The sequence below is a fragment of the Muscardinus avellanarius genome (genome assembly GCF_963383645.1).
Source record: "Muscardinus avellanarius genome assembly, chromosome: 2".
In the NCBI taxonomy this organism is placed as follows: Eukaryota; Metazoa; Chordata; class Mammalia; order Rodentia; family Gliridae; genus Muscardinus; species Muscardinus avellanarius.
The window spans coordinates 33,182,601-33,205,825 of NC_137787.1; the positions used below are offsets into that span (position 1 = coordinate 33,182,601).

The window sequence follows — 23,225 nt, forward strand, 5'->3', positions numbered from 1 at the left end:
ATATGTGATCAGAGTAGTACCTTCATTCCTAGAGAACCACTAACTCTTGCAGATCCTCAAAGCAATGGTAGCCCTTCAGCAATGACTACGGGAGGTCTTTATTCAAATTCTCAATTCCTTCCCTTGCCCAGGCCTACGAGTTTATCTATGGGAACATGGGACTTGCATGGTTGGTAGTTCCACAGAAATGCTATACAACTATCAGGATTTCTGGAGTTCAGAAAGATGAAAAATCAAAAATTATTTGATATAAAAAAGACCATACAGGAGAACAGCTTTGGTTAGAATGAACAGGCCTGGTTTTGATTTGTTTTAGTACCTGGAAGACTTATCAAATAGTCTTCTTGTGTATCATTCGTACAGTGTGATCATGACAAGGAATTCTCTCTGAAGAGCATTCCAGAGGTTCAAAAGAATTCTAAGCAGTATCTGATCCATGAGGGTCCACATAGGCAGTGACATCAAATAGCCAGATAAGCCTCTTCTCCCTCTGCTTTATGACAGGGCACATTATAATCTGATAAAAGCTCCTTTGTGAACCCTATTTTATTTCTTCCTATAATAATGAATCATTATAAGTATCTCTAGACAGAGTAATAAACCATAGCTTGTAACTACAAATATAATCAGAACTTTTTATTAGGTGGTTTCTTATGGAAGGGAATTTTCCATTTCAAGCTTTCTCAGGATTATTATGCACATCATCCCCCACATTTTTCCTAGGTCATCTGGCTTTCCTTTTATCTGTTAAGAGTATTTTTAAGTTGGTTTGTCTTGTCAAAATGATTCAGGTCCACTGAAACAAAGCCATGCTTGCTGTCATACATCTCCATCCAACAGCAGGCCCAATGGTATGTCTGAATGGAGTCCTTTAGAGAGAAGGATCACACACTCATTCATTTAGTAAACACTTATTGGACTCTAGATTTCTGCTTTCAATAAAAATTAATTCTCAATATCCTGGTAATAAAATATGAATAGATTCTGGATAAAATGAACATGCATTTAAATGCATGGACTTGCTCATAGGAAGCCCTTAAGCTAAGCCTTTCCACACATAAAAACCAAACATAGTTTGTTTGGTGACAGAGTGTGTTTGGTGAAAAGCATGTGTGAGTGGTGGGAGGTAACCGCACATGGAGAGTGGGATTGCCTTTCAGGCTCCAAATAGGAAAAATAATAACAAGAACAACAGGAAAAAAAAAAAACAGTAATAATCATCATCTTTCTTTGAGAATTTGCAACCCTGAGATTTACCTTTTAGAGGCATTAAATCAAACATATTTTCTCCCAGTTAATGAAATAGTACACCAAGAAATTATATGAAAGCGATCTCAAGTTACTAATGTCTCACTAGTAGCTCAGAATAAGTAAATCTAAACTGTCTCTGGAGAAAAGCACTTGCAAGTCAGGATCCCCACGATGCTCACACTCAATCCGACCTAATGGGGCCCCTCACACAGAAATCACCAGACTCAGAAGGAAAAAGGATCACCATGGATGAGAGTTAACAGAAACATGAAGGCAATTTTGACACTGCATTGAAGCTAGAAGATGATAGACCTGGAAGAGTCACACAGAATGGAGGGCAGTCAAGAAGTAGAAGATGAGAGGATTTCAGAGACATAGTTGTATGGTCTAACATGCATGTACCAAATACTCTTAGTAGTAAGAATTTCACCAAGAGAAGATGAAGCAAAAAATAGGCATTTTAGCAGGTATAATTTCCCAGAAGTGATAAAAAACGTTAATAGGTGTCCATGAGGCATACCACATATCAAGAAGGATGACACAAAGAAATCGACATCAAGAGCTACCATAGGGCCCCAGAGTAGCTGACACCGCCCCTGTGTGTGTTGAGGGGGAGGTGCTGGAACAAATCTATTTGCTTATTTGCTTGAAGAAAATAGATCTTAGAGGCGGGTGCGCTAAGTTTTTTTTTTTTTTTTTTTTTTTTTTAAAGGGAGTCATAAGCCAAATTAGTTTGGGACTCTATGATAGTAAAAGTAAGCATTAAAGACAGAAAAAGATTAAATGTTTTTAGAGACAAAAGACTGATCATAGGTAAGAAAACACCAATTAAACTGATGACTGCATTTTCACAGTAGAAGCCAGAAGCCAATGGAAAGCCGCGTCTTCCATGTACTTCCAGCTGGACGTTAAATACTCTGCAAAACTAGATGTCAAGAGAAAGACATTTTCTCATAAACAAAATAGTATAATCAATAGTCCTTTATTAAAAGATGCCTGGAGGGCATACATAAGGAAAAAGACCCAAGAGAAAAGAGAATGAGGAGAAAAGAAACTGGTAAGTACTTGATTAAGTCTGAACAAATACTGAATGCATAAAATGTTAAAATTAATAAATTTTGGGATCAAAAATAAGAAACAAAACACACTGAAATAGAATTAAAGTTAGAAGAGGGTAGAAAGAACTAAAGTGTTCTCAGTTGCTTGTTTTCTTTATATCAAGTAATTTTAGATTTTCTTAAGTGTGCATGATAAAATCAGAATGTATAATTTTCAAATCAGTATAACAAAAATGGGTTTAAGAAAGTGATTCATCCCAAAATGACAAGAAAGAATAAAAAGGGCCATTAAGAAGTGGTTCAAATATAAAACATAAAATGAGATGATAAACACAAATCTAAATATGCCTACAATCACAATAAATATAAATGTGGTAAATCTCTAGTAACAATTCAGATTCTCATACTGAGCATCAAAACAAAATCCAGCTATTTGTTAAGACAAGACACACACATAAAACATAAACACGTGGGAATTTGAAAATAAAAGTACACAGAAAGATAAACCAAGATAAATCTTAGTACATAATGAGTAAAGGAAGCTTGCTGTATGCCAGACATGGTTCTTTTTCTTTTTTTGTTTTTGGTGGTACTTCAGGTGGAACCCAGGGGCTTTGTACCTCTGGGCCATACTCCCAGACCTAGTTTATATTTTATTTGGAAACAGGGTCTCACTAAGTTGCTGAGAGCCTCACTGAGTAGCTGAGGCTGGCTTTGAACCTGTGCGATCCTCCTGTCTCAGCCTCCCAAGTACAGGTATTACAAGCGTGCGCCACCACGCCCGGCTAAGACACCGTTCTTGATACTGAGGCCAAGCGGCCTCTGCCCTAGCAGAGCTCACATTCTGGGGGTAAAGGAGACAGACATTGGGTTATATACACAAAAACACATACACACATCTATGATGACGAATCGTGCTGTGGGGATTAGCAGAGTAAGGTGATAGAACCTGACTTCTGGTTGGGTGACTATTTTACAAGGAAGTATAAGTGAAGCTATCTTTGAAGAAAGGACATTTGGTCTGAGAACTTAGAGAGAATCAGTCTCGTAATGTAGAGGGAGGTCCTGCTGAGCCAAAGGGGTGCATGTGCAAAGGGCCTGAGGAAACAGGTCTACCTGTTCAATAAAGAGCAGAAGCCAGGGTTGGTGCTGCATACTTGTAATCCTAGTACTTGGGAGAGTGAGACAGGAGGATCACAGGTTCAAGTACAGCCTCAGCAATGTGGTGAAACTCAGAAATCTAGAAAGACCTTATTTCAAAACAAAATAAAAAATATTTTATAAAGGATTTTGGTATAGTTCAGAGGTAGAATACCCCTGGGTTCAATCCCTACTAACACACACACACACACACACACACACACTACACACTACACACACATGCAGAGGAAGGAAGGAAGGAAGGAAGGAAGGAAGGAAGGAAGGAAGGGTGGGTGAGTGAGCAGAAAAGATCTGTGAAGGAGGAGGAGGCAGCAGAAACAAGGGTTGAGAGGTAGGTAGGTCAAAAGAGCCTGGTCTTACAGATCACAGCGAGAAATCTCAATCATCCGCTGTGGACGATAGGAGGCCATTTTAGGGTTTGAAGCACTCATGGACATAACTTGGGTCATGTTTTCCAAAGGTCTTTTTGAACTTCTGTGAGGAGAAGTGAACTACAGAGTACAGAAAAGGATGAGGATGGTCGGTTAGGAGTTAGGACACTACTGAGGTTCTCTAGCCATGGTGGCTTGTCAAGGGTGGGAAGGAAAGCTCCAGGATCAACCCAGTCGCCTGGAGATTAAGGTGAGCACGCAAGACGAGGTCAAGGCCAGAATTTGCTGAGATGTACAGGCCCACATGGAAGAGTACCATTACACCTGTCTCTCTTCCTCTCTCTCTCTCTCTCTCTCTCTCTCTCTCTCTCTCTCTCTCTCTCTCTCATGGGACAGCCTGTTGGAGGAATATATTTGCAAAAATATCTCAAGTCAGATTTGATTGAGAGAAATTCACAGTAAATAAAAGGTGAAGCTTTGACCCTTTTTTGCACAGGGGAAGCCAGTTCTCCATCAGAATTTGAAGGTATTAGACCACACAGAGGAAACAGGACCCTGGCTGTGAGTATCCCGTGTTCTGAGGCCTCAGAGTGGAGGCTCCTTCTTCAGACAGACTCTGAACTCGGCATAGAAGAGAAGCACAGTGCTAGGACCTGGGGAAAGGCTGAAGGAAACTTACAGAATTGTTCAGCGCTTCCCAAACTTCAGCATTTTGTCTTACTACTTTATACTGTTTTGCCATGTCTGCAAACATTTTTAAAATTTTCATTTCCTTATCAATTTTCTTTAAAGTAACAAATGCTTTGTTCTTTTTGGTAGAAAAAGGTACCAGTTATGTAAATGGAAGATATAATATTTTGCTAACATATATTGATGTAAATATATAATGTTTAAAAATTCAACTATTTGCCTATATAAACCATTTTAAGTAGTCACGAACTGACAGATTACTAAATCAACCAATAGCAGTGTCTTCTCTGAGACCTGTTAGATGTTTCCATTACCAATTTGACCTCAATATTTCCATCAATGTGTGTGTGTGTGTGTGTGTGTGTGTGTGTGTGTGTGTGTTTTAGGGGCGTTCTTTCTCGGTCATACACTCCCAGACTTTTTTATTTTTTATTTTGAAATGAGGATCTCACTAAATTGCTACCTTCCAGTCTCAAACCTGTGATCCACCTGTTTCAGTCTCCCATGTACTGAGATTATAGGTTGTGGGCCACCATTCCTGGCATGGTACCAATATTTCTAAATACTTCTAACATAAAACTGATAGAGAATCATGATATTTTCGAAAACTATGTGCTTTTTTCCCCCATTTGTGGCTTGGTTTCACTTGTTTTAAGAAACTGTGAAATTTTTGAACTGGCTAATAAAAGAATTTCTGTTCAAAGGTTAACTTTGGCTTTGTTCTATTTTGATGGGGTGGAATTGGTAAATTGTTTTGTGTGGGTGTGTAGCTTCTAATTATCAGGAAAGTGGGAATAAATTTGCATTTGCTTATTTTAGCAAGAAGTAATGTAAGTTGCTTAAAGTTGTCTTTTAATTCTGCATATTCATCATTAGCTCTCTTGTTCTAAGTCTGCTTTTATTGGATACATTTGGGCATCGTGAACTTCTAAAATAAAGAACTTTTTTGTCCTGGGCATCACATCAGTGCCTTATTAAAGAAATTAAAGGACTAAGTTCCTGCCCCCTAGGATACCAAAAATTGACAGGGGGGGATTAGTATTCCCTAAATATGTTTTTCATTATGGCTCTTTTTCCAGCAACCCATAAATGAAGGGTCTTAAGCCTTTTCCTATTCCCTTATTCCCCCAAATACTTCTGTACCCCAAACAGGTTCCCTGTATAACGTAAGGAATCAGTCTTTTCTCTTCCTCCAGAAATTAAAACCCGCCCCTTTTCTTATCCTTCTGCTGGATATAATCTGTGCCAGACCTCATATAAAATCCTCCCATTTGTACGTGTCTGTTGTTAGATTTAGCAAGTGATGTTTTACTACCTTTAAAAATGTTTGGAAATTATTGGTGACATATTAGACTCTTGGTAAATACAAAGAAGCCGGGCGTGGTGGCACGTGCTTGTAATCCCACTACTTGGGAGGCTAAGACTAAAGGATTGCAGGTTAAGATGAGTTTCAGCAATTTATCAAGGGCCACAGCAACTTAGTAAGATGCTGTTTTATATATATATATATATATATATATATATATATATATATATATATATATATATATATGGCTGGGGTTGGATAAGTCAGAGGCTGAACACTTCTGGATTTAATACCCAGTATCACAAAAAATGAACAATAACAAGAAAAAAAGAAAAATAAAAAAGAAAGGGAATAGATGTTAAATGTACTAACCAAAAGAGGATAATTATGTGAGGCAAGGAATTTGTTCATTAGGTACATTTAATATTTCACAATGTATATGTACTTTAAAACATATTATATATGATTAATATTATTTTATATATCAATTTAAAAATAAATCAAAAATTAGTTTTTAGATTTATGATTCATTAACGTGTATACTGAACATCATCTCATTGTAAAAACTTAAGTACGACAGATACAGCAGAAGATTCCCTTGATCCCTAACCCTAATCTCCCCTCACAGTAAAAACCTTTATAACTGTTTCTAGGCATCTGCGTCTCTATGGAGGCCTGTGGGATTTCACTGTTTGCATTTCTACTGCTGCAGCCAAGAGCACTTAGAGGCAGAACCCACACTCTGCGCAACACTGTATTTGCATTACCTGACACATGGTAGGCGTTCAATAAACATTCACTTAATAAATGAGTTACTATTGTCCCCCCTCTTTGCAGCAGACAACAACTCTCCTGTATGTATGTATAAGGAAACTGTAGGCCTCGGGAATATTAATGGTAAACAGAACTGTGTGTAATGACTGAAGTAGATTGGAAAAACAGCCTGAGAGGAACCTGCGGGACTGGGATATGTACAGAGAAGTGTGTATCTGGTCTTTATCTCACTTTCCTGCCACTCAAACACTTGGAATCTCTGAAGGTGTATCTTTCTGCATCCTGATGGAATGACTGGTGGCCCCTAAGTAGTCTCTGAAGGTGACTGGCTCTGGGGAACCAACCACCTGGTTGGAGGGTGTAAACCTTTAGTCCTACCCCAACTCTGGGGAGGGTGCGGTGGTCACCAATAGCCCCCTCAACTGTTATGATGTAACCCATCATGCCTGTGTAGTGAAGCCTCCACGAAAACTCCAAGGACGGTTCCCAGTGATTCTGGACCGCTGCACATCAACAAATTCTACTGGAACTCAGAAAAAAATTTTCCTGTGCAATTTTATTTAGGGGGAAAAGAAATATAATGCAGTAATAAAAGTAAAAGGAGGAATGAATGGTAACTATCAACAAACTGTTACAGAGTCTATATAAACTTTAAGCAAAATACAGACTTTTGTATTTGAAAGCTTATTTAATTCTGGTGCATTTTTATGGCAGAAGGTTAAAGAAAAAATTACCAGAGCTGTGCCAAATTACTCTTTCTGTTATTCAAGCTGAGTGTGGGGAAATTTTGAGGATCTTAATAATCATTTTCATTATTAAATCAGGCAAAACTACTAGCAATGATGTTCACCAAGTAAGCAGCTGGTGAGGCAGAAGCCAGTTCTGTTTCTAAAAGGCTGGAGCTTTGTTGGGGCTCACTTTCCCTCTCGACTCTCTCTGACTAAATATCTCTACCTCAATCTACTCTCTAAAATAAGTTGATTAAACTACAGGAATATAAAGTTCCATTTAGTTCTAAAAGTCTGTGATCAGCATATGTACAAGATTAGGAATATAACTGCCAGAGATAACAATTAGTAAAACTGAAGCTCATCTGCCACCTAATCCTGAATGTAGTGTGATTGTGTGTGTGTGTGTGTGTGTGTGTGTGTGTGTGTGTGTGTGTGTTTGGTTGTTGGTGTATAAAATATATTTTTCTCATAGATTTCTACCCAATTATTCTCTAATTACTTAAATATATCCCATTATGGGGTTTCTCTTATCTATAGTGTTTTGTTTTTGTTTTTGTTGTTGTTGTTGTTGTTGTTTTCTTGGACAGCCTGTTGGCTAAGCCTATAGTGTCACTGTATATGGGCTTGAAATCATCAAGAATATTCACACTAATAATGTGTGTGTGTGTGTGTGTGTGTGTGTGTGTGTGTGTGTGTGTGTGGTACTGGGGATGGAACCCAGGGGCATTCAACCTCTGAGCTACAACCCCAGCCCTATTTTTTTAAATTATTTTGGAACAGGGTCTCACTGAGTTGCAAAGGGCCTCACTAAGTAGCTGAAGCTATCTGCACTCAGCAATCCTCCTGTCTCAGTCTCCCAAATGCTGGGATTACAAGCGTGCACCACCACGCCCGGCAACCTTCTTAATTTCTCACACCCTCTACCTACAAAGTTACCCATAACACAGGCATCCTTAGCATTCTCCTTCAATTCATGCTCACCCTCTCCAAGGCCAAATCCTTCAAAACCACTCAATTCTAACTTTTCAACAATGTCCTCTTTCCTGTTTCTTCCCTCACAAATACCATTTTCTCATAGCCTATAAATATGGTCCAGAATTTCTCATTATGAACAAAAGATGGGATGAGAAAAACCACTTTTCTAATCTATCCTAGGTTCTTCTCTTCTTCCTTGATATTAACTTGAAAGATCACCCATGCTATTTTCTCCTCCCATTCTTCCTCAAGGCACTTCATTTGGTCAGTCCCTCCCTCCCTGTCCCTCACCCTTGCCAATGAAACTCATTACAGCTAAACTTACCTCTCAGTTTGAAAAATATAGTGAAAAATTAGGCAGCATCTCATACCTTCTGTAACCCTGAGACCGTTTCCTTTTGCAAATCCCTGATCTCCTCACTCATCAGAGATAGACTCTCTTTATAAGAAATAATCCCCCCAGGCCGTAGCTGAAGCTAAATTGACTCAGGCCTTTTTCCTATTCGCCAGAGAAGTTAGGACCTATTATCTTGGCAACTGCAGAGCCATCTAAATGAACCAGGCCCATCACTACTGCCAACCTATGAGACCCCCCAGTCATCTGTTCTTTATGTGCTGCCAGCCTTATGACCCTCCGTATCTTACCATCCCTCTTTCCCCCTTCATCTGAGACTTGCCTTCTTGAGTCCAATCATCTTTCTGCAGTTGACAGATTGCTGTTCACTTTCAAGCTTGTCTCTGAAATTCCCCTGCCTTTTGGCCTTAATTGCAATTTAGCTCTCTACTCAGAATATCGTTTCCCTGAAGCCCTTTCGGTGGAAGCTTCTCGTCCACATCATGCAGGTCAGGACTGGGAGGACTCCAATTCTCCTGGCTTGTCATGTTCCCTTCCTGTGCATTGTTCCTAGACAACATCCCAGTGCCTTCATAGCGCTGCCACCTTCCCAGCACTCCTGCTCATCCGTGCCCTCCACCATCCTCACAACTACTTCACTTAGTAGGAGAAGGCTGGGGCTCATGGTTTTCCTCTCAACTTCATCTCCACCTATCATCCTGGCATCAAAGGAACATGACTCAGGAGACCCTTGATCCATGGAGGGTAAGTCGTATATGCTGAAAACCTGATCGAACTTGTGGGTTGAAACTAACACCACACACTAATGAGACCAGCAAACTCCCAGCCTCCCTGAAGATAGGCCACCAGGAAATTGATGCTTACTATTAAGTTTTATTATGAAGCATAGCTGTAGCAAAAGCTGACTGATATACTGGCAATAAAATTAGAGCTTTTTTTTCCCTACTTGTTCACCAAATTTAATTTAAAAAATTAAAATATCAAGGCTTTATTGGCTAGGGATTTATTATTTTCTTTTCTCATATTTAGTTGCTTAAATTTATTTTTTTCCTTTTTTTTTAAATGTTCTTTTCAAGAAAATTATCATCAGATTGATAACACAAAATACCAACCAGGTGTGGTGGCACATGCTTGTAGTCCCAGTACTTGGGAGGCTGAGATTGGAGGATGGTGGTTTGCAGCCAGCCCCAGCTACTTAGTGAGGCTCTCTGCAATTTGGTGAGACATCATTTCAAAATAAAGGAAAAAAATAGGGGTGGGGTGTAGCTTGAAGGTAGAATGCTCCTGGGTTCCATACCAAGTTCAGAAAAAAACAACTGACCACTCTCCTCCTTAAATCTCTTTAGAGTCTGAGCTTGTTGGATAAAACCACACTCAGATTTGGCAAGAATTTCCCATGATCAGATCTCTGCTCCTTGCTCACCCTGGCATCTTGTCACTCATGCTCCTGCTCTACTGAATTGGAGATGTTTCTTGAGACATCTTGATGTTTCATGTTTTCATAGCTTTCTTTTTCCCTCAAATGTGTTAGCTTATTGGCCCTTTCTAATTTACCAACTTCTATTTGACTTTCAGATGCTGCTATAGAAGCATTTTCCTTCTGCAATGTGACAGCCAACCCCAGTCCCAAAAAGAATCAAGCAGTATTTCCTCTGCAAAATATTTTTACTGAACTCTTCAGCACTGGCATACCAAACAGATATTTAATAAGGCATTTATACTCTTTCTCCTCGACCACATTATAAACAATTCTTCCAAGAGATGACCATGTCTTATCTCACTTTATTTTATATTTCTAGCACTTACTACCATATCTGTTGCAGAGAGTGGACATTTACTATGTAGAAGTGGAACTAATATAATTTATTTTGAAATCTGATTTGGAAAAAAAAGGTTGTCTATACTCATGAAATCTAGCAATACACAGACCTTCTCCATATTTGAGTGGTAAGAAATCTTATTAAAAGACTGATATATTTGCTTTTAATTCAGTTTGATTCATTAAATTTCAGAGACCACAGTAATCTTTTCCAACATAAAAATGCTAAGGTTATTTCAAATTTGAGTTTGTGTAGGAATACCATAGACATATAGCCAGTTTTCCTTTGATAAGTGCTGAATCCCTATGGAAATGTAAACCAAACATTAGGGAAATGTACACTTTTCTTGTGTCTAAAGCAATATTTATGCAACATAACAAACAAGTAAAGGTAACCACCAAACAGATAGCTATATATCACCTTAACCTCTTGATGAGGAAAAGAGTTCTAGTTCACTAACCACTACTACTAAAATTTTAGTTCCTCATCAACAGTAACCACAAAAAGTCATGAAAAATAACCACTCAATTAGAAGACTCAAATATGAAAAGTTACTAAGGTTGAGTTCCAAAATTTAAGTGCATATTTTAATTTTTGTATCCTATAAATATGGAATACTAAGACAATAAAATTTATGAAATTTTACTTAATAACTTGTTGCTCTTGTAGTAAAGTGACTATCCAGTCCCTTTATTTTATTTTATTTTATTTTATTTTATTTTATTTTATTTTATTTTATTTTATGGTACTGAGGATGGAATCCTGGAGTAGTCTACCTCCAAGCTACAGCCTGATTTTTTTTATTCTTCATTTTGAAACAGGGTTTCACTGAGTTGCAAAGGGCTTGGAGGTAGAATACCCCAGGATTCCATCTTCAGAATGGAATGAGATATCTGCCAAAGTGGCAGCTTCCATATTAAACTCACAGCCTTGCTATGAGAATACTCATCACACGGGCATTTGCTAGAATGTACATGCATTACATGCATGTTTTCTCTCTTATAGAGCTCTCAACTTGGTCCACACTTACACAGATATATACCATGCATACCAAAAACTGCATTTGGAGAAAGAAAGGAAAGAATGATCAGATTAGATGTCCCTTTTCTACTGAATTCTCTACAGAAGCTCAGTAGAGAATTATAGCTATTATGTTCCTTATTCAGCTAGCTGAGTTTACAAAAGATAAAGATTCATCAGGTATCTTGAAGTGTATGTCACATCTTCCAACTAGAACTGGATGTAAAGACTGCCTTACTCTTATATTCTCTGTATCTGGGGGACTGCGTGCTGTTAGGCACATACTTATAAACATGGATCACCTCAAAGCATCATATCTACACAACATCTGGATTAGCTTATAACCCCACAGTGACCAGCTGTGGGGTGAATTATTTGAATGCCATGGGCTTCAGTTTCCTCATCAATACACTGTGTTAGAAACCCACCAAATGTGGTGACTGCAAGGAACCCTGTATGTAGAGATCTCCCTATATTGTGAACAAGTACTTCCTCATTAATTGATAAACTCCTCTCAGAAAAAAATCTAAACCAACTGCCAGCCATTACTTTCACAGGCTTGCCTGTTTTACAGCTATATGGACAGGTGTTTGAGAATATAAGGAATTAAAACAGAAAGAGGAAAGCTTTTTAGTCCATTTTGCTAATTAATATGTCAGAACTCATAAAGAAGAACTCACTGGCTTCCTTCAGTACTGCATCAGCTTAAAAAGCTGGGTCAGCAAAGATCTCTGCAGACAGTCAATACATATTAAAACAGTTCCAAGCAGTAAATCAAAACAACAAAAAAAAGAAGATGACACATAGAAAGAAAAAAAGGGGAAAATGTATAAGCCCTTTCTGACTAAATGCAGAGGAGTAACGAACAATTACTGTAGGTATCAGTTCAGTCTAAAGAAAAAAGTTTTTCCTCTCCAACATACATTATAACTCTGTGTATAACCAAAATTAAAGCATAATTTAAAAAAACCCAAATGCCAGCTTGGATGTTATTTTCTCTGGCTTCTAATATTTCCATAGAATATTTAAGTCATTTTCTTTAAAAAAAAGTTTTATTGTTTAAACTATTTTCCTCCTGTGTTTCTAGGATTTGAATTTTACTTTATTAGTTAATTTTGCCTTATTATTTATTAAGACAGGGAAAAGAGGTTAAAAACATTTGGGGGTTCCAATGAGTCTACAACTCATTGAAATTTGTGATTTTTTTTCTTGAAGGAACCAAGCAAAAGGCACTTTGTTGCTACCTTCGTTGGGTGGGTCTCATCACTCCATTCCACAGACACAGTCACCCCTGATTTGTGATAGGGAGCACTGCAGGATTACAAACAGGACACTCATCCTGCTTTCTCCTTGCCCAGGTAATAAGGCGTACTGCTAGGGGAAGCCCCTGTGGCATGTCCTTACAGGAACCTCAAGAATGCTGGATTGATGCCAGAAAGGGGGAGGAGAACACTACACCTTCAGGCCAAAATTGTTAGAAAGATCTACTTTACCTGGGTCTGTGATATGATCTGAGTTCCAAGGAATTGAACACTTAAAGATTAAGCCAAGAAAGAGGTGCCAAAAATCTTGTCACAAATTTGGGAGGTACCCAAGCCAGACCAACAGATAGAATTTGGCACAAAATGGCCCTCTGCACTCTAAGTAGCTGACTCAGAAGAAATTTTAACTCAGATGAATTTATTAAAATGTTGAACATCATCCCATATACGAGGACGGATGATAGATTCAGGTCAGCACATACAATTTAATTTGCTTGACTTCCTGATAGTCTTGGATAGTATTAAAACTGCCTGCATTTCTGGAATTAAAGAGAGAGAAAGAGATTCTTCTTAGCAAAGAAGAGGTGTGTGTGTGTGTGTGTGTGTGTGTGTGTGTGTGTGTGTGTGTGTTTGTGTGTGTGTGTGTGTGTGTGTGTGTGTGTTTGTTTCTATGTGTTCTGAGAAAAGGATTTAGGTAAGTTGAGAGATGATCACAGAACTTGACAAGTTAGAATACAACCTGGAGCTTCTTTAGTGGCTACAGATTACCCGAGATTATAGCTATATAGTAGGTGAATTTTAAATTTTATTTTGTAAATGCAAGAAGTTGTCAAAATCAAAGGCACTAAAGGGACTCTTGATCCTCTGCCCCTCGTACCCCACTCCACCCCCATCACGCAGGCTGATGAGAAACGCTGTGGTGCATATAAGGGGGTGGAGTTTCACGAGAGGGATGAGTTCCTGAACATTATTATAATTTAAGACTAATTTTCCAAAAGAAATAATTGTAAAAAGTACTTGGGAGTGTACATTCTTTGAACATATAAATTTGTAACCTTAGTCTCATATTTTTTTTTCAATGAAGCTCTGGGTTTTCTCACAGGTATCTCTACTGTTTTACAGTATGCTTTCATTTAATGTAACCCAAGAGTGTATAATTTTAGGTGATTACTTAGATCTCCCATCGCATGATGTTTTTGCTCCAAAGGTATTATGTTTCTGGCTGTTTTTTAGTACTTACTGTGGCCCCACGTATGCCTAGTGACCAACTCAGTGAGGTAGCAAAAGGAAATAATAGCCCCTAAAAGTGAATGTTGGAATTGTAGTACCTTAGTGACAGAAATCTTCTTTAAAGAACACCTGATGTCCTTAAATATTGGTGATTCAGGAGCTATAAAGACTGTTGGTACTGTCTCTGTGCACCTGCTGAAGACGCCATGTGGAGTTTACAAGGAATCTAACTAATAGCTTTATATTTCTGTCATTTTGACTTTGTTTTAATTTGGGAGGTTATTATTTCAAAGTTTATACTTAATGCGGTTATTTTATTAGTACTTTATGTCACACTTCTTAAAAGACACATTATTCAAATTTACCTAAAATATTACAATGAGACAACAATGTTCTCAGTTAAAAGAATGACAACTTTGAATTATCAGCTAGCAGTAATATTTTTGGGAGACATTAACTAAGTTTAGAATGTGACTATTTCCTAGAAATAGGAAGCTTATTATTTACTCATTTTCACAGACCAAATTGATAAGATTCTTAAAAACCATTTTGACTTTATGACATTGGATCCTATGCCAGTACATAAAAATAGGTTTTAGTCTTCAAGTATTACTATATGTAAGAGAATTAAGAGCAGGACCAGGTATTTAAGATGAAAATAATACAGCTAAGGTGAAATGGGTCATAGGAGGAACTCCAGGTGTAAAAGGAGATCCTACAGAGGAGCAAATAAGGCAACCTAACTGAGGAAATGAGACAGGGGAAGGAAACTCTCTAAATCACATGATGTACTTAAACATATCAATGTCAACCACTAAGCCAAGCAAGGGAAGGAGGGATTGGGGGAGGGAATGGGACGGGGATGGGATAGGGGCTAACTGGACGATGTGTGCATGTATGTCTACAGAAGTTTTTTTTTTTTATCCCATTATGATGTAGGAATACAATGCACCAATAAAATTTTTTAAAAAAGAAAATAATACAGGCTCTCCTTGGGTTTCCTTCATCATATGAACCTTATCTCAGCCTCCTAAAAATATTTCCAATAGTATTTAATGGAAGAAGATGATAGGAATAAGAAGCATGGAGTGATTTGTAACTCACGGGAATCTTCTTTCATCTTCTTTCATAGTCATCCAGCCTTTAAGGCTTCTATTAAGAAGAGTGGGGAGTGGGACCTAAGAGTTTTTTTTTTTTTTTTTTTTTTTTGATGGTACTGGGGTTCCTGGAAGCCCTTCTACCTCCGGGCTACACTCCCAGACCTATTTTTTACATTTTCATTTTGGAAACAGGGTCTCCTAAGCCAGCGTGCGCGGCTGGCTTCGAACCTGCGCGATCCTCCTGTCTCTGCCTCCCAAGCGCGGGGATTACAAGCGTGCGCCACCACGCCCAGCCAAGGGACCTAAGAGTTTTGAACCAGTCCTTCCCTGCTGTTATCACTAGATAATCTGGAGAAAGAATAAAAGGGAAAAATATATATCATCATCTTTCCCTGGAACATGATGGAGGTAATGGGCTATCAAGGCGACTTACTGCTGAAAACATAATTGACATGTAGACACAGGAGAAGCTCTGTGATGGGGGCGGCTTCTTTGTTTCAGAAATGGGGGATGCCAACAAAAAGTAACCCTTCTGTTGTTTGGAGTGGCAATCCTAAGAGTCAAATGGATAGTTTGCCCCAAATAGTGTACACCTAGTGGAAAGGGATTACTGGGGTATTTATTAGTTTAGTAGCTTTAAGTATTTGCAACTAATGTGAATCAGTGATGCCGAAGGAAGGTTGATGGAAGAGAAGGCAAACTTTTTGACAATGAAGGGAAAGATGAGAATTTAAATATAAAGACACCTCATGTAGCACAGAGAAAGACCTAGGACTTCCCAGATAATACCTTAAAGTTCGCTCATGAGTGAAAAGTCTTCTTGGGCATAATCCCTTTTGATGACAGGCAATTATGTATATATCTTACATTCATTCACCCATTCATTATTAGAATAAAAAAGTGACCATATATTTCTTACTGTAGAACTCTTTGTTCCCCTGTTTTACTGTGAAAGTCTTGTAGAAAAGTATTTTGAACTTACTATGGTTTTCTTTGCAATTTGTTTTAAGTGTTCAGTTGGCATACAGGCTTCAGATTTTTGGGTTTTTTTTTTTTTTTGGAAACCTTTCTTCCTCCCTTTCAAACATTTTGAGTCAGCATACTTATGCCACTATGTGCACAGCCAAGCAATAATTCAACTTTGTGGAAGTCAGAGACATCTCATGTATTAATTAGAAAGCCTCTCAGTGACTGGTGGGTAGAAACAGGTTCCAACTGCTTCTAAAACACAGCCAGTGATTTCCAGGAAGGGAAACAGAAAGCCAGTTACAAGGAATTTCTTACCTGATTTGTGTCCAGCCAAGGAATGAACTTTGCTTTCATCTGGCACTGTGGAGAAGAAATAAAAAAAAAAAAGTATTAGGCTTTCTTGCAAATCAGACATTTAAGAAATTATAAATAATAGAGAATCATAATAAGTAAAATTTTTTACTGGTAAGGATTTGAGAAAAAATTTCTTCTAGCCGGCTCTAAGGTTCTTAACTTTTACTGATAGACATTTTTAATATAGCTATGAAGAAATATATGTTTATTAGCTCTTCTATGAATATGACATCATTTTTTTTAAATGTCAATATTCTCAGTTCCTTTAACTGGGTTGAGCTTCCATATCTATAAGACAGGAAACAAAATTCAAGGGCCTAGAGATGTATCATCTATAATAAGGCTCTGTGAGCATAAAAGCAATCCCCCTGGGTTCCACACCCAGACCCACAAAAAATAAAATAAAATAAAAAATAAATAAAAACAGCTGGGATATAGCTCAGAAGGAGAATGCTCCTGAGTTAAATCCCCACTACCAATATATATGATGGGTCTTTGCTAAATAGTACAAAAAAATCAAACCCTAGATTACCACAGCGCTGATGACATGTACATTTTTTTTCAAAGCCATCAATTACCAAAGCTTATAAAAGGAGAAACTAATATGGGTAGCCTGATAATTTTTTTTTTAATGAGGTTGTAAGTAAAACTTTCCCACAAAGAAAACTCTAAACTCAGATGACCTCACTGGTGAATTCTATCAAATATTTAAGGAAGAAAAAAAATACTGATCCCACACAAACTCTAATAAAAACTTTAGAGGAGGGAAGATTCCCTCCAATCTATCAGAAAGAGGGTGTTAGTCTGATATTAATATCAGGAAAAGACATTATATGAAAACTACTAACCAATATGCTTCACGAACACAGTTGCAGAGTCCTTAACGTTTAAGCAACTCTGCGCGGATAACCACTTCAATACTTGAAAAACAGCTGTTCACTTTTTTTGTTTACCACATGCCACTGTTTATGTCAGTCTCTAAAACTCTGGTGCTCAAGGGCTGAAGCAAGCTGAGGGGGGAATTCAGTAACAAGGAAAATCTCCATTTTCCCTAACTAGATTGGTCTCAGAGTAACATGCCTCTCCTTCCTCTGCCCACAACATTTAGTCATATTTAATTGACCCAGTTACTATATATAATCTTCCCACTCCCCCAGCCTTTCTTTCAGTCTTCATTTTCTAGATAAAAGTGGTACGCGTCTGTGATTACCCTGTTCTCAACTGCTTAGAGATCATGTTAGACTTCTTGGTAGACTTCCAGTCAGGAGGTAATTCAGAATGTATTTATGAAGCACTGATGGTGAGCCAAATTCTGTCCTTCCCGTGCCTAACAACACTTGGAGTGGAAATAATAATATAAGTAGAAGCACAGTAGAAATCAGTGATGATGGTAATTAAAAGTAATAACAGCAGCTAGTATTTACTGAGGACTTAGAGTTTACAGGTTCGGTCCTATGAACTTTCTATCAGTGACCTAGAAAGATGAGTATGATTATCCTTACAGCACTGATAGATAAAAAAAATTGACTTATACCCAGTAGGTGGAGAAGTTAGAGCTTAAATGAAGCTCTCAGCCATTCTGTGATACTTGTGAGAGGGTCAGTAGCATGAATCAAAAATAAGAAAAAATTTAAAACCTATGTGCTAGAAAACCTTATTCTTTTTGTTTGGATATATGCTATCAATAGAACTCTTTTGTGGTGACCAATAGGAAGAAGTGTAACTATAGTTTTTTTCACATTTGAAAACCTAAAGGAGTCACTTTCATTTCACAGATAAGAAACTCTTTCTGAATTAGGACCCTGGCTTAGGAACTTACTAGTCTTATGCAGTTGTTTTAATAAGTATTGGGAAGGCTGTTTTCACTTTCTGGGGCTCAGTCTCGTCTCATCATCTATAGCACAAGGAAATGACTGCTTACCCCATAGGTTTGTGGTGAAGATGACATGTGTAACTATATGTCATGTACTTAGAAGATCACGCATAAGTGCTTAATAATTATTAGCTTTGATCATCATCATTAAGAAGAAACTAAGGTAGAACAACATGCTGGCTGGTAATGAGACAGATGTGAGTTGAGTGCCAGCATGTTCAAGCAAGTTAATAAGTCCGTGTGTGTGTGTGTGTGTGTGTGTGTGTGTGTGTGTGTGTGTGTGTTACTAGGGATTGAACCTAGGGGTGTTCTATCTCTGAGAATACCCTGTCCTATTTTATTTTTTATTTTGAAGTCACACTGCTACTGAGGGCCTCGTTACCTACTTGAGGGCCTTGTTAAGTTGCTGAGAATGGTCTTAAACTTGCAATCCTTCTGTCTCAGCCTCCCAAGTACTGGGATTTCAGGCATGTGCCACCACACCCAGCTATTATGTTCTTTTCAACCTCAGTTTGCCCATGCAAAAATAGTTATAAAAATGAGGAGTTGGGGGAACCAAATGGAAAAAAAAAAGTACTAAACCACTTAGCACCATGAGACACACAATTATCGATCAATAAAAAGACTTAATATACGGAGGCTGTAAGAGGGGGAAGCGGTGGAGAATTTGATAATGGCTGTAGTGCGCATGCTTTCGTTTGCTCAGGATCATAAAGAAATTGAGAGAGAATAATTGAGAACATACTGCGCTTTAACAGGGCGTTAGGTACGTGTGTGTGTTATCTCCTGGATAACTGAACACCTCAGCAGGTATGGCCTCCCTGTTTATCTGGTTCTAGTTTGTGGCTTAGGAAAGGCAAGGAAAACACAGTAGACTATACGGCTTTATCATGTGTAGCTTCTCTGAAAAAGGAATTCATATAAAGCTCAGGCTTTTGATGTTAATTTTTATCTTTTTATAATCTTAGCTAATTTATGTAGAGCAAATTCCCCAGTCACAGTAAATATAACACGGACCTTCTTAACTTTTTGGCTGAATAATGACTATTATTCCTAGTAGGAATACTTACCAGTATTTTAATTGACAATTTAAAATTCTTTAGAACCCTGAAATAAACTGTTTTTAAGAAACAGTGTGGAAAATCCAGATGGGTGATAGGCATAAAAATTAGGGGTTTTTCTCCAAAATATTCACTGCCACAGATGTCTATCTATAGGACAGAAGATAAGTGAATAAACATAATAGAAAAGAGAGAGAACTATAATGACTTAATTAATAGAATGTATTTTATTTAAAAGGTTAAATTTGGAACAATCATCTTTTATACACATGCTTAGTGCTGGGAAGCAATTTAAATAACAGTAGCAAATGAGAAAATGAAGTAAAATTACATACACCACAATGTATTTTTTTTCTAAATGGCAAGTGTTATAATTAATACCTAACTTCCTTTATAACCTGCATCGCCTTAGAGCTACTATTTAAAGTTATCTCTTGGGGCTGGTGCTTAAGTGAGGTAGTCTCGCTACATTAAATTCAGGTAGCACTGTGACTGGAATGGTAGCAATGTGAATTATGTCATTTTAAATAAAGGACTTATTTACAAGAAATTGAAAACTGAGTGGGCCTGGTGTGAGAAAGGTCTTTCATTTCAGAATAGTAAAGTACCAAAAGGATCAAGGATGGGGTGCTATGCTTTAAATTCTGACTTTGACGACAGTTTTTTATTTTTGTTTTTTAAAAAAGTTTGTAAGCTGCATATGGTGGTGTATGCTTGTAATTTCAACAGGAGGACTGCAGGTTTGCAGACAGCCTCAGCAATTTAACAAGAATCTGAGCAATCTTGTGAGACATTGTTTCAAATAAAAAAAAATAAAAATAAAAAACAAAAAGGACTGAGGGTGGAGCTTGGAAGTAGAATGGCCCTGGGTTCAATCCCCAGTACCAAAAAAAGAAAAGTTTCTAGAGAGCTCATTATATTCTTTCTTGTCCATCAGTTTTTCCCAATGACTGGTACTATTTGCTCTTGATTATTTTAAAGATAGAGTAATTGAAGAGATAGTGATGAAGTGTCGAGTCCTTCTGGAGATGGATTTTTTTGCATTTGTTTCCATGATAGCCATTATTAAATACTTAGAGGGCACCATAAAAGTGGCCCTTTTGAGGTTTCTCTGAATATATTTAGATAATAGGATTTTTTTCTTTAAGTTTTTTTGGTTGGGGCATTGTTGACATACATCGCAATGGAGTACAAGATGGTAGAGGCATACCTGCACACACCACTCATTTAGCCCTTTCCCAATCTCCTGCCATTCCCTCCCCCTTCCCTCCTCCTTTTTTTTTTTTTTTTTACTAACTTCCTGTTTCCTGACATTAAACGCAAGATCTATGGGCACAATTTGATTTAAGTACTCAAAGGTGCTTAATAACAAGGACACCCCTTGGCTTGGATGTTTGTTAATTTCCTGGTGTGTCTTGTGTTTCAGGAAGACTTGCTTGAAACACCACAGCCTATGTTTCTAATTCTTTTGGTTGTAAGCCTTTGAAGCTAATTAGAATTGCCCAAGTGCCAATAGCATTTTTTAGAAAAGCATAAACAGACTGTATTTTTCACTTAATTTCAATCAGGTTCATTGTTGGAATTGAGAGAAAGAAAATAAGGGGGGGGGGAGGGATCTATGAGCAAGATGGCATCTGAGAACTTGTTAGTGGCAAACATTAGTGTGCACATAACACTTATACGCACCAGCTTCCCAGTAGGATGCATTTGTATTAATATAGTGATCACTTAGAGTGTTTTATTCTTTTGTCAAGGCTTCTTATATACTTTGAATGCTTTCTCACTAGGGGAAAACAATCCCCTTGCTTATTGATAGCATTTGACACGCATTCTAGAACATAAGTGACTATTAGGGAATGCACTTGCTTAATAAAAACTTGTAGAACGGTAGCAGATTTGGTGAGTTAATGGGCCCCATATGCTCTTCTTATGCTGACAGAATATGGTATATTGCTAACATGCACAAATCTCTTCAGATAAAAATTGCCATCAGCTACAGTTATTCTTTTTGAGAATGCCAACACTGTGTCATGAACGGGGGATATGAAAATAGGCTCAGTTTCCCACTACTTCATATTGAGATTCTTTGAGGCAAAGTCACACTCTAAAATAGGATACAATGCTTGTTTTTTAACATAGACAGCTTGATTTCCCTTAATTTTTGATTTTCATATCTTTGACATAATAGATACTGCAATTTCAAAGCTGATGCTTGCCACAATAAAAAATATTTCTTCTAATGAGGCAATAAATACTTCTCTGTGGATAGTTTGCTAGGCTAAATATCAAATAATTCCTTAATGGTTAATAAATTTGTTTTCAAGACTTGTTCTGTCAGAACTTAAAATTGATGTGCTTGCCAATATTAAGAATCAATTTTCCTCTCTTTCAGCAGATCAATTTCTGTACCACTGATTGACTTCCAGAATTTCGGAGAAATGCAAACCTATTTCTAGCTGTAAATTAAGTTCCCTGGTTAGCAACCATAAACTATTACTGCCTTAATTTATAGCATTTTCTTATGTCAATGACTATTTGGCATACTATTTCTCCTTAGGGAGACTTTTTGAGTTTTCAGTACTGTGAATTTTTATGTGTTAATTACCAAGTGATATGGGTATGTATGAATATATCACTTTGAATTTTACTATGTTGTATAATTACAATGGACCAATTAAAGTATAAATATACAAAGATAAAATAGAAACAATTCTTCCATCTTTTGACTTTCCCTCTCTGTCTGTCTGTCTGTCTGTCTGTCTGTCTCTCTCTCTCTCTCTCTCTCTCACACACACACACACACACACACACACACACACAATCACACACTCATAACGAGTTAGAGAATTAGTACAAGATAGCATGCAAACATTTATCTCGTGGTCTCTTTTGGCAAGCTTCTCCCAAAACCATGGATGGAGCATCTTCATTGCAGATGTGCCTCTGCTCAGACAATAAGCTAATTAGAACTTAGCTTGAGTTTTGTTTCGGTATCACAGTGCATCTTCAAGCCACATTAACACAGGATAAAAACAAAAGGCCTGTGCCCCTCACCAGTGCTCAAGTGCCATATACTTACAACACTTCAGTTATATTTTAAAGATTCTTCATAAGCCTTAGGGAATCTTAAATCAGAAGTTCCGAAGATCTAAATTTTTTTTTTGTTCTTACACTATCGATTTTAGCTCATTAAAGAGTATCAGAACAACCAAATAAAATCATTCCCTCATGAATTCATTTGCTTTGAATTTGTTCAATAAACATCATTTTCCTCAAAATATCCAGATATCTAATTGTGGTCTAATGAGGAACTACAAATAATACATTTGATGCAACAAAATGTGTCGAGTAGTTTTAAAAAGAAAAGAGGAGCAGTGGAGAGTCTGACGGATATGGGAGTTCATAAAAATAATAATGATTTTAGGTGAGCGAGAATTTGGATTAATTGATCTGAGAGGGTCAAAGACCACTTCTAATACCTGGGACACCAGTACTCATTGGGAAGGGAAGAATTCCAGATAAAGGACCTGAATTATGATGCTAATTTCATATGTGAGTTGAATTACTCAGTTTTTTCAAATGCACCACATTTATTTGTAATGTAAATAATACCCCCTAGGCTGAGGCAATTTATTGGCTACAAAAACTCAGCCTGGAACTTAACAGAAGTCACTGTTTGGAAGCAGGTGACCACTGTCTTTCACATCTGACCACCTCTGCCAGGCCCTCTCTCTCCAGCACAGGGTAAGTATGCCTTTGAGGAAACTCTGCAACTTGATGCTTCAGTATGATATACACACAGCACATGTGACTCCTTCTGAACTGCAATGAAAAAGATGCTTCATAATATGAGACTAAAATTCA

The 23,225-nt window shown here is 37.6% G+C and overlaps 1 protein-coding gene across 4 annotated transcripts in view; it reads right to left on the bottom strand.

The window, feature by feature from the left end:
- PARD3B (par-3 family cell polarity regulator beta) overlaps positions 1-23,225 on the bottom strand; it is a gene marked incomplete at both ends in the record, with an annotated part of 1,045,674 nt that overhangs the window by 347,962 nt on the left and 674,487 nt on the right. For all 4 annotated transcript variants that reach the window (XM_080690300.1, XM_080690301.1, XM_080690302.1 and 1 more), the window contains one exon: positions 16,389-16,433. In XM_080690300.1, coding sequence (XP_080546426.1) covers positions 16,389-16,433 — 45 coding nt within the window. The remainder of the gene's footprint in view (positions 1-16,388; positions 16,434-23,225) is intronic.